Source organism: Aethalodelphis obliquidens, unplaced genomic scaffold, assembly GCF_003676395.1.
Source record: "Aethalodelphis obliquidens isolate GAN/ISIS:26980383/991018 unplaced genomic scaffold, ASM367639v1 scaffold9, whole genome shotgun sequence".
In the NCBI taxonomy this organism is placed as follows: domain Eukaryota; kingdom Metazoa; phylum Chordata; class Mammalia; order Artiodactyla; family Delphinidae; genus Aethalodelphis; species Aethalodelphis obliquidens.
The window spans coordinates 44,909,268-44,921,699 of record NW_020837953.1 but is presented as its reverse complement, the minus strand read 5'-3'; the positions used below and the strand labels follow the sequence as shown (position 1 = coordinate 44,921,699).

The window sequence follows — 12,432 nt, the reverse complement described above, 5'->3', positions numbered from 1 at the left end:
GTCTCCGTGTTTGGCCTGCTGCTCCTGTGGGGCACACAAACCTGGTTTGGTAACAAATGCTGAGTTCAGTTTCCTCATATTGGTGGCTTGAAATCGGCCATGGTGGTAGTATTTACACCAAGGAAATCTACAGATCTACAAATTAATTCCTTGTTGACTGTTTACTTAAGGAAGTGAGTGGGGAATATGTTAATAATGCAGATTAAACTTGAATGTGTATGGTGTCTGCAGCCTTTACCTCATGAATAGCACAAGTTGAGGAAATAACTCTTCCAGTACTTGACACTATTATTCGACTCAGCAGAGAAGTTCCTTACTCATGTCATCAACGTGTGAGTGAAGCTCCAAAGGAGGAAAGTAACTGAAGAAAGTTTGGAAGCAGTGAAGATCCAACACTGGGTTTCACTTTACTTTTTTTTTTTAAATTTTTTGGCCGCGCATCACAGTATGCAGGATCTTATTAGTTCCCTGGCCAGGGATGAAGCCTGCGCCCCTGCAGTGGAAGCGTGGAGTCTTAACCACTGGACCCCCAGGGAAGTCCCCTATTTCACTTAACTCTTAACGTAAAAGAAAATCAGCCAACATTCGGGCCATAGCTATATTCCTTTGGCAATGGCAATGGGGTGAGCAACTTATTCGCTTAAGGGGATAGAAATCAAACATTTATCCGTGGTCTGACTTTGTGACACTACAGAATTAGAAAAACCCACACTGGATTTTGCAAGGCACACCAAGGTTACAGCCGCATGTAACTTACAATACAGAGTTGTGTACCGTTGTCCCTGTTTTTTCTCTCTCTCTCTCCCTCTCCCTCCCCGCCCCCCTACCCCCACCCCGGGAGCCGGTGCTGCCCACTGTGCTCCGCGCAGAGCTGGCTCTGGGGTCCCCGGGGAGCTCGGCTTGGGCGGGGCGGGAGCAGATAGGCTGCGAGGCGCCCTTCCCAGAGCCACCGCTAGGGGCCGAGAGCGAGGCAGGAGGCAGCTTCGCGCTTTGGCCCCCCGCGCGGCCCGTCGCCCGGCGCCGCGGCGGGAAAATCCGACTGGGCCTTCCCGGCCACCGCCACTGTCTATCATCGCGCGCCTGCCAGGATCCGCCCGCGGTGATGATGGAGGAGGAGGAGGGGGCCGAGGAGCAGCAGCGATTCTCTTACCAACAGGTACCGGAGAATGCAGTCTTGGCTGGGCTGGGGGAGGACGGCGTCCAGATTGTGCAGGGGAGAAAAAGGCCCTGCCTCCGCCCGCCCTCGCCTTCGTGCCGGGGTCGGAAGGCGAGCTCGGGCCTGCGCGGGCCGGCTCGGGCCGGCTCCGGCCGCCTAGCGCCTGCGCTTAGGCCGGCTCGGCTGCCGCGGGGGGTGCTGGGAGGCGGTTTCCATGGTATCGCGGATTGGAGCGTGCGGGCGGCGGCGCAAGAAAGGAGAGTCCGTGGAAGTTCCTGCGGCGCTCTGCGGAGGCCGGCGGCTGGGGCCCGTCTGGCTTTGGGGCAGCCTCAGTCTCCTCGGACAGGGTCGTTGTGAGGCGCCTGGCGCGCGGCACAAGCTCGAAAATGTTGACTCCCGTAACCCGTGCGCTCTCCGTCCTGCCCGCGAGGAGACAAGCCTCAGACCCTGGTGCAAACCCCCAGGCCGTCCGGCTCCCGAGCCCATCGGATGTGGGTTCGAATCTCGACTCCGCCCGGAGGGTTGTGTTGACTCTGCCCAAACTCAGTTTTCCTAGATGGACAATCGGGTAATAACCAGTTCTCGGGATAGTTATGGGTATCCAGTCCTTTAGTCAGCACCGGAATAAATACCGCGTGGCAGAATCGAGAGAACAGTGTTGTAAAGAGGTGAAAACCAAGAACCAGGGTGGCAGCCTCAGAGAGGATTAACCGAAGAGACACGGGAATGAGCTTCTAAGGTTCAGACGCTGTTTACCCACTCCCTTCCTTTATTTTGAAGTTCAAGCCTTCAAGAAAAAGTTGCAAGAATAATGTATTCATCACCCATATGCCCCTCACCTCGATTCACCGGTTAACGTTTTGCTGTATTTGCTCCCTTGCTCCTTTTTTCGGAATTATTTGAGAATTAAATACACTTGACACTTCACCTTTAAATTTTAATACTTCAGCATGCTTCTCCCAAGAACAAGGGCATTCTGTGACATAATCTCTGATCACACTCAGGAAGTTTGATATTGATAAAATACTATGATCTAATGTCAGTCCATCCGAAAGATGTTCTTTTTTTTCTTTTTATTTATTTATTTTTGGCTGCATTGGGTCTTCGTTGCTGCGTGCGGGCTTTCTTTAGTTGCGGCGAGCGGGGGCTACTCTTTGTTGCAGTGCGTGGGCTTCTCACTGCAGTGGCTTCTCTTGTTGCGGAGCACGGGCTCTAGGTGCGCGGGCTTCAGTAGTTGTGGCACAGGGGCAGGTGGGATCTTCCTGGACCAGGACTCGAACCCGTGTCTCCTGCATTGGCAGGTGGATTCTTAACCACTGCGCCACCAGGGAAGCCCCCAAAGATGTTCTTTAGTGGTGTTTTTTCTTCATCCAGGATCCAGTCAGGGATCATGCCTTGCATCAAGTGGTCCTGGCTCCGGTCTTCCCTGGAAGGGTTCTCCACCTTCTTTGTGTTTCATGACATTGGTGGTTTCCAGGAGTCCATTCATGGCACAGGTGTGGTGGGAGATAATCTCTTTGAGAGCAGGGACTGTCCTTTTCAGTTTTGTGTTCTCAGCCCCTAGTACAGAGCGTGGCTCTCAATAGACAGCGCTTACTGAGTAAGTGAGTGAGGCTGCAAAGATGGACTGAGAAATTTGAACCTCGTTCTCTATGCAGTGGTGAGCGGTGGGGAGGATCCAGCCATACACTCAGCCAGCTGTTCTTGCCACTAGGTGGACAGCTGTGAACAACACTTGAAGGGTCCTGCCCTCGAGGAGTTTAGAGTCTAGAGATTTAGCCTCTCAGTGTTCAGCATCGAAGAAGGCACTTAGCCCGTTCCAGGAGTTGGGGGGGAGGGGCCGGCAGAGAAAACTTCTGGAGCAGTCGGAAGGATCCCTTGTCCTGTTCCCCCGCCCCTAACCTCACCTCTACAGATACCTACAAAAGATCCCTTGGAGGGTTTTTATCCTTCCCAGAGTGGTGGTCTCTTTGTCTCCTCTCACCAATGCCCTCTACTTACCTACTCTTGTGACATCTGAAACTAAGGAACGTAGGTCCCTTGCTTATCTGCCTGGCCTCTACTCTGGGGTCCTGGACTTGTGTTTTTGCAGTTCCTCCTCATCTTGCTTCTACCGTGAACATTTGCTGGTAGAGTTGATACTGTCTTGGGTTCAGCTGTCACCATGTCCGCTTCAGCTCTGTTTCCAGCACAGGTGGAGCCCACGCAGGGCTCAGCAAGTTTATTCACGTGAGACGGAGACCTTGGCTTAGCTTGTTTGGCTTCTTTACTACTCCGCATGGGTAGAGGTGTGTTTTCCAGCACCTGAAAGGGTTGCTGAGGAGCAGTGAGGGTCCTGTTGAGGTGGGCTAGCAAACCAGCAAATCAGAGGAGGGGCCGATGCAGCCTCACGAGCCTTTCCCTGTGTTGTCCTGATCATTCGTCCTGTCTCATGCAGGACAGGGGCTGGCAAGGACTTGAAGCACAGGGACGGGATCCTTTTGCATTTGCTTGGTTAACCCCCATATGGGGGCAGAAATCCCTGTCTTTTTTCATTGTGTTGCCCAGACACCTAGCACACCCCTTCACGCAGTAGGCACTTGGCACATAAATGTGGAATAACTGAGTAAAGTCACATAGATGCCTCCCAAGTACCAGTCTGCCTTCATTCCCTGCTGAATTGCCATCATAATTCCTTACCTTTACTTGACCTAAATCATAACCATTAACCATTAACATTAAAGTAATGTTTCTACAAGTCACACTCCAGAGGGCCCCATTAATTTTTTAGTACAGTTGAAAACTCACTCAGCCATTATGGAAAGTGCTGAAGGAATTAGGGTGAGCAGACCCTCTCCTAATCTTAATTTTTTAAGATGTGAAAAGCTCTTATTTGCAATCTTACCCACGAAGTGTTTTGATTTTGCTTCAGAGGCTAAAGGCAGCGGTTCACTACACTGTTGGCTGTCTTTGTGAGGAAGTTGCGTCGGACAAAGAGATGCAGTTCAGCAAACAAACCATTGCAGCGATTTCGGAGGTGACTTTTCAACAGTGCGGTATGCAGCCACGGTCTTCCTGTAGATGTACAGAAAGCCCAGAGGTTGATTTGCCTGGGAGAAATGTGTGGGGGTGGGGTGCCATGGCATGTCTTACCAGCAGACAGAGAACATTATCATTGGACACCGTTCGTGAAACGTTTCTTTTATTGGCCGTAAGATTCAGATAGCTTATGGAAAGAACTATTTTTTTTTTCTTTCTGTTACCCTAACACGGGGGCATCAGCACCTTTATTTTATTGTGCTGTAAACTGCCGGGAACATTAGACATAAATTTCATTGCTTTGTAACTTTTTTATATCACCCACATTTTGACAGTTGAATTTGCAGCCTTGGTATTTGCTTGACTTCAGAGGAGATTAATGTCCTCCTAAGCCCTAACTCGTAGCAAAATTTAAAGTTAGGGATAGCTTCTAGGAAGGAAAGGTGTAGCCATAATTACCAAAGGCTTGTAATGAAGGGTGGAGGGGGCCAGGGAGGCAAGGAGGTCATAATGAATCCAGTGATGGACCTGCCTGAAGGGCCTCCTCTCACCTTTAAAAGGATTTGTTGTATTAGTCACCGTACTTACTGTAGACATTGAGATTTCACTTTTCTCCCTCTGAAATAAGATTGAGGTGGGGGGTGGATTTCCCTGGTGGGCCAGTGGTTAAGATTCTGTGCTTCCAAAGCAGGGGGCACGGGTTCGATTCCTGGTCAGGGAACTAAGATCCCACATGCCATGCAGCACTGCTGAAAAAAAATTGCTGTAGGGTAGCTAAAGCACATCTCTTTTTCTCTTTCAGAAAATTTTGCCAAAGACCTTGAAATGTTTGCAAGGTGGGTAGAGAGCTTGATTGTGGGATCTTTGTTTGTTTACATGCTATTGATACGCCCCATCTGGTGGTGAATTTCAGGAGAGCTTTAGCTTTTTTTTCCCCTGTGTTTTGTGGATGCTCAGTCTCCAATCATGATTCTGTAAGAATGTAACATCTGCTTTAATCACTGTCCATTCAGACTTGATTTGGCATTTTTTGAAGCTTTCCAAGTATTTTTTGTTAACGGAACCAGAGTTATTCAGTTCCAGGTTAAAAAGGTATGAATCATGTCTCCAGGACTCTGTGCACAGTGTGTGTGCTTTTAAGGCCATTTCTGCAGGTGGTGTAGCGCTGGGGCGTGAGGCTGGGCGCCCGGGCTGGGCTGCTTCGTGCTCCGCGGGGAAGCTTGCAGGTGTCAGGATAATACAGCCCCATGGCCCGTCAGCCCTGCATTTGCTGAGCTTGTTACAAGTGAGACACACGCTCCTTGAAAAGTGTGTGACTTACTTTCAGCTGGTAAAGTGTTAGCTTTTACAGGTGATTTATGCTCCTCTCTTCAATTAGTACTGCAGGTAATTGAAAACAATTGCAACGAATTGCTTTCATGAAGCAATTTGAATGAGGAAGGCCTGAAAGGGCCAAAGCTTTCTAATTTGCTCCCACTTCTGATTTGGTGCCAGCCTCTCCCACACCCCATACTTTTCACCTTGCTCCTGTTAGCTCTTTTTTTCTCCGATGAATATTCTGAATGAATTAAAGCAGTAGGTTCTCAGAGGGCAGGCTCTAAATCTTTCCTATTCCTGTGTATGAATCCCTAAAAACCGCTTAGCATCTTCAACTTGGCCAGAAGGGATAAGGATAATGTATGGGATACTGATAGCTTATATGGCTTATCATTGTTAATTCAGGTGGTTGCCCCTTACCTGTGCCTCGTGCCCACCCCCACTCTGAGTCTCCTGTGAAATACACTTACTACCTTTACTTGCCATTTCTTTTCTTCTTTTTTTTTTAAATATGAGCCCTCTATACTACAAAGGAAGACACAAAAATGTAAATAAGTAGACAATGGTTATTTGATTTGAACATAGAGTTTATCAATACAGATCACCTCAGCACTATTGACATTTTGGACTGGATAATTCCTTGTTCTGGTGGTGGCTGTCCTGTGCATTTTAGTGTGTTTAGTGGCACCCCTGGCCTCTACCCACTAGATGCCTGTAGCAAGCCCTCAGGTGTGAGTTTCCTTGCTACTTCCGTGTTAGTTGTGGGAAAACACAATGAAACTTTAAATACTTCTAAATACTAGGAGTAAAAATGAAATTAGGGGACTTCCCTGGTGGTCCAGTGGTTAAGACTCCGCACTCCCAATGCAGGGGGCCTAGGTTCGATCCCTCCTCAGGGAACTGGATCCCACATGCCGCAACTAAAAGATCCTGCACATGGCAACGAAGACCCAGCGTGCCACAACTAAGACCCGGCACAGACAAAAAAAAACCTACAGAGATTTTAAAAAATTTAAAAAGAAATAAAATTAGAACTATTTAGCATTGTAACACATTAAGCTTTCAGGTTCTCTGTGTTTTTTATAGTTTTTTTTTTAATAGTCATCGTGCTGTACATTACATTCCCATGATTGTCTTTTTATTTTATTTTATTTATTTGGTTGCGCCGTGTCTTAGTTGCGGCAGGCATGCTCCTAAGTTGTGCCTCATGGGCTCTATAGTGGTGGCACGTGTGCTCCTTAGTTGTGGCATGTGAATTCTTATTTGCGGCACACATGTGGGATCTAGTTCCCTGACCAGGGATCAAACCCGGGCCCCGAGCATTGGGAGCGTGGAGTCTTCACCACTGCGCCACCAGGGGAGTCCCTGTGTTTTTTATAGTTACGTTAAGTCCATTTCCTTTTGCTGGGCACTGGGGCAGAGTGGTGTGTGGGTATCACTTAGACTGTCAGCTCCACAAGGAAGGACGTCATCTTTTGAGTAAAGGAGTCTGTGTAAAGGCTGTCAGCCTATGTTCTCTGAGTGAGGCTTTACTAGGAGATGCCGCCTCTTCTGTGGTGCTCACGTGGGTGCACCAGGGCTCCTCAGACGTCCTCCCAAGGACCCTGAGCGAACACAGGCACAGATTTTCTTTGCAGACTCATCCGTTGTCTTAATTTTACATTTCGTTTTCAAAATAGTCCAGTTTGCTCTCATATAAAAAATCCTGTTTTAAAGTTTATCACTGAATAACATTGATGCTCCCAGAAGGTCAACTTTATCCTGTGGTTTTGAGTTTTCCCTGTCACATAGTCCCTGCCCTTAGAACTACTGTATGATTACCCCAGTTTGAGAAGTCTGAAATACATACTGTTTCAGGTTGGCTATATATTAAATAGCCTTTGGAGGCTGGGAACCTAACCAGTGTTTGTAACATTGTTTCTATGAAATAAAATGCATTTAAATTGTAAATACTATACATTCAAGTCACCTGTAAACTTTGGAAGATCATCTCCCAATTTAAGTTGTGAATTTCCCTTATTTAGCTTTGAAATCTCTAGTCACTTAATATTGTTAACACGTTAAAGATGAAACATTTTGAAGAAGATCGATATTCTACGGTAAATAAATTCTAGGGACATTTTGGGAATAATCTTTGAAACCTGTGTTGCTAAAAGTGTTATATGGAAAACCCCTTTGTTACGTTCCCTAGAGTAATTTTCTGGAGCCAGAGGTTTGATTTAGGAGAATCTCTGATGTGCAGTGGCTGGCATAGGATATACCTGCTCCTTCATCTGGGAAAGTGGTAACATTAAAACATGGTGCAGAGGGGACTTCTCTGGTGGTCCAGTGGCCAGGGCTCCACGCTCCCAATGCAGGGGGCCCAGGTTTGATCCCTGGTCGGGGAACTGGATTCCACATGCCACAACTGAGAGTTGGCACGCTGCAACTATGAGTTGGCGTGCCACAATGAAGATCCCGTGTGCCGCAACTAAGACCCGGCACAGCCAGGTAAGTAAATAAATAAATATTTTTAAAAAAGAATAAAGAATATGGTGCAGAGAAACCAGGTGACAAGCTGAGTGGCAGAGACGATTGACTGCTGTTTCCTAAATGCTTCTCGTGAACAGATGAGCCGGTGTTACTCTGTGAATAGTTCAGTGCGCTGCTTCCTCGAACCTGCTCCTTGTATGGCACTTTACCAAGGCGGTAGTACCGCCAGAGCAGCCTGATCGTGTGATAGAGATGAAGGCCACGGTGTGTCCATGGCACCCAGGGAACCTGTGGATTGGCTTCATACTTTGTGGCTGCTGTTTTAGCACCTTTTTTTAAAAAATTTGTTTATTTATTTATTTTTGGCTGCCTTGGGTCTTCGTTGCTGCGTGCAGCCTTTTCCTAGTTGCGGCGAGCCAGCTTCCATTGTGGTGACTTCTCTTGTTGAAGAGCACGGGCTCTAGGCGCGCGGGCTCTAGAGCACAGGCTCAGCAGTTGTGGCGCGTGGGCTTAGTTGCTCCGCGGCATGTGGGATCTTCCCGGAGCAGGGCTCGAACTCGTGTCCCCTGCTTTGGCAGGTGGATTCTTAACCACTGTGCCACCAGGGAAGTGCTCTGTCACCTTCTGTCTGACTTTTTTCCCCCTTTCCTCTGTTCTGGTCCTTGCAGGTGGCTAGTTAGAAGCTACCTTCTGACATGGGTATCATATCAGGACAGGCAGGTACTGTCAATCATGATGAGACGGCACATGATATTTTCACACTTGGCAGGATGTGAAAGACTAACGGCCAGATTATGGAGTATAACTTCTGGGATTTTGTCTTTAACTCAACAGCGAGGGCTTGCTATGTGCTGGCCACTTGGCTAGTTATTAAGGATACAAAGATGCCTCCTTATTCCTACTTACGAAGTTCCTACTTATTTCTGGAGGAAGTTAGAAATGGCAAGAAAGGGTGTAATTAGAGTAATAAATTATTGAATAGAGCTTATTATCTCAAATTACCTTTTAAAGCAGACATAGGAGGACTGGAACAAGAACTTGAGTCCATGTTGTGAGCAAGAGACAGACTCCAGTTGAAAGGATGTTCTTTGTTCTAACTGGGCTATTGTCGGGGGAATGCGTTATCTCCTAGTTGGGAAATGGGATATTAGGAGACACCTGCACAAGCTTTTTCCTGTAATGTAGCCTTTGGAGAAGAGCTTTAGGACCTTGGTGTAAGTGAAGCCATGCTTCATGGAAAGTCTCTGTTCTTCTGTTTAGCGTCTGCTTAAGCAGAGACGATCTTTGTATCGTGAGCTCTGTGTCATTCTCTTTTCACTGAAGGTGCTTCACTGACCTTCTTGCTTTTTGTATGGTGGTCTCTGTGTCCATTGTGACCAAGCAGGCCATTTGGGAAGGGTTTAACACCCCTCACTCCTTTCCCTGCTCATATTCTCCAAGCACGCTGGCCCTCAGGTGGAGGTGGACAGATGGGCTTCTGCTTTCTCTCAGTCTCTTTATTTAGTTGGTATCTTGGCTCGGTACTTCACTCATTTTTGTGTCACTGTTGCTTAATGACCTTAATCTGAAAAGATGGGCTACTTAGAGATCCTTGCTGGTGTGAAGTCTGGCCATGAACTTTTGTGTTTCATCAAAACTTTAAATAATACCAAACATTTTGGTGAATTGTTTCTGCCCTTTCTACAGACATGCGAAGAGAAGCACCATTAACACTGAAGATGTGAAGCTCTTAGCCAGGAGGAGTAATTCACTGGTGAGAGATGAATTTCTTTCCTCACTCCCCTTTCCCATCAGAATACATTATTCCCAATTAATCACTTGCAGCCATGAAGTGATTCCCCAGGGCACCTTGCATTAAAAACGAGAGATGCTTGAACCGTTCAGACCTGCCCGTAATTTATAGGCTTTCTTTCATTATGATGGATCTTACTAAGCCAATTTGAAATTTTCTAATCAGTGCTCTCTGGATTCATAATTTGCCTTTTTTGTAATGTCTCAAAACTTTGGTCCCATGTTTCATTTGGAGCATGATGTCAGAGACAGGTCGCAGGCCAGAGTGTATGGGGATAGTTTCGTTACGGTGCCCACAGTTCTGTTGGGCCAGGTATGGAAAGAGTATCTGTACATCTGGGATGTGCAGGAAATTGAGCACATTGTCTTTTCAAAGAAGTCTAGACATCATCTTGACCAAGCCCTCACTTTACAGGTGATGCTGTGATCCCAGGCTAGTAGCTGTGGCCGATGGCAGATCCAGGACACCTGTGAGGTTTCCTGACTTAGTCTGATCCTAGCAGTTAAAATACTTCACGTTCCTCCCCAGAATGTGAGCTCCACGAGGGCAGGGATTTTTGTCCCCTTCTTCTCTGCTCCATCTGCCGTGCCTACAATAGGGCCTGGCCCACAGTAGGTGCTCACGAGTAGTTGCTGAAGGAATGAACTTGTGTAGCACTTGGCAGTTTACACAGGACTTTTATTGATAATATTTTACATATATTATTTAAAGCTCACAACTACCCTCTGAGGGTTTTCAATAACATGACTAGATCGCCCCATTTTACAGGCTAGGCTACTGGAGTTAAGTAACTTCCCAAAGTTAAATAGGAAGTTTTCTGGTTGACAGCTGAACCTTAACCTTTGAACCCTGAATCTAGTGCTGTTTCCACTGGGCTGTTTTCTATCTCTGCTCTTCTAATATTATTTGTCCAAAGTTTAAGTCAGGGTTAAGGATGATATGATTCCTAAGTAAAATAGCTCAGGCGCCTGTGGTGCCGTGTATCAGTGGAAAAGACATTTCTCTCTCCTCATAAATCCTCTGTCATAACGCTTACTTGGTCAGCTTCAGTGAGCAATTTCCACCTTTTGCCAAGGAATCGTCAGTGCAAGTCATCTTAGACTATTAATTGGGTGCATATTTGTCTACTTCAGAATGTTGTTTTTATTTTGGATTCTTAATTTTTTTATCTGACAGAAACTTATTACTGAAGAGTTGCAGCTAAATTTGTGCATTAGACTAAATCTTCCCTGAGGGCAGGGACCTTGTCTTATTTCCCTTGTATCTGTAGTATCTGGTACACAGTAGTTGCTCAGTAATTTTAGTTGGATAAATTTAGGGGCATGTTGACTACATGTGTGCTTTGTAGAGTATATTTGTGATTGGCATGCCTTCTGTAAGCTACAAGTTTTAATTCTTTTGATTTTTCAAGGAACTCCTACCTGTTTGGTAGGATATGTAGCAGGGAGTTGACTTCTGAAGTTGATTCCTTCTTCCAGAAAAAATTTGAAGCTGTGTTTTAACTCTAAGGAATGTAACCCAGGGTGGGAGTGGTTGGGAAACGGTGTAAATTTTTTTCTCCCCTTAGGCTTATAAATGGCTTTACAACCAGATAAAAATGTAGTTAAAAACATTTTTTATAGCTAAAATACATCACAGAGAAAAATGAAGACATCACTCAGTTTAACCTGGAACGAAAAGCAAAGAAGAAAAAGAAGTTAGAGGATGAAAACAAAAATTCAGTGGAGCCAGCAGAGGCTGGTGTAGTGGAAAGTGAGAATTAAAGTCTGTCGCCATTTGGAAAAAGCAGCCTTCAGGTAAAGCCACTAAAAACATGTATTGCCAACAAAGGGTTTTGAAAGGATTAAGTGGAGATTACCATAAAAAAAGGCTTGGGGGCTTTTTGTACTGTATTCTGACTGCAAGTCGCTGACTGCAAAAGGTGGTTTAAAAGAGAACTGGAAACTCTTAAGCAAAATACTTCCATGTCTTACTGAAGCACATGAAAAAAGTGTGTTTGAATGGTATATATTGGAAATTGTATCTGTTGCAGTTAATAAAATTTTGTTAGCAATTACATATCGTTGACTTTTTCAAGCAAAAATCATAGTTATTTTTTCATTCTTTTATATAACTTTTTAGGCTGACAGTCCCTGAAAGATGAATAAAGCTATATTTATTTAGTCCTTTTTTTTTTTTTTTTGGTTGCACTGCGTGGCATGCAGGATCTCAGTTCCCTGACCAGGGATTGAATCCAGGCCATGGGCAGTGAAAGTGCCGAGTTCTAACCACTGGACCACCAGGGAACTCCCTATTTAGTTCTTTTGATTACCAATATTGTTTTTAAAATTTATTTATTTATTTTCGGCTGCATTGGGTCTTCGTTGCTGTGCGCAGGCTTTCTCTAGTTGTGGCGAGCCGGGGCTACTCTTCGTTGTGGTGCGTGGGCTTCTCTTGTTGCAGGGCACGGGCTCTAGGTGTGGTGGCTCAGTAGTTATGGCTTGCGGGCTTCAGTAGTTGTGGCACGTGGGCTCGGTAGTTGTGGCTCGCAGGCTCTAGAGCTCAGGCTCAGTAGTTGTGGCGCATGGGCTTAGTTGCTCCGCGGCATGTGGGATCTTCCCGGACCAGGGCTCGAACCCGTGTCCCCTGCATTGGCAGGCAGATTCTTAACCACTGTGCCACCAGGGAAGCCTCTCGG

General features: G+C 46.3%; 1 protein-coding gene across 2 annotated transcripts; it reads left to right on the top strand.

Annotated features, from left to right (window-relative positions):
- The first annotated feature begins 1,023 nt into the window (after positions 1-1,023).
- Positions 1,024-11,813, top strand: CENPS (centromere protein S). 2 transcript variants are annotated; one of them, XM_027110243.1, is made up of 5 exons: positions 1,024-1,156; positions 4,068-4,191; positions 4,977-5,010; positions 9,650-9,716; positions 11,378-11,813. In XM_027110243.1, exons 1-5 carry the CDS (start codon positions 1,103-1,105, stop codon positions 11,516-11,518), a joined length of 420 nt encoding a protein of 139 aa, XP_026966044.1. In that variant the 5' UTR covers positions 1,024-1,102; the 3' UTR covers positions 11,519-11,813. The 2 variants fall into 2 exon arrangements, with proteins under 2 accessions (XP_026966044.1, XP_026966045.1); XM_027110244.1 differs by lacking the exon at positions 1,024-1,156 and adding an exon at positions 1,353-1,724.
- Positions 11,814-12,432: the final 619 nt, after the last annotated feature.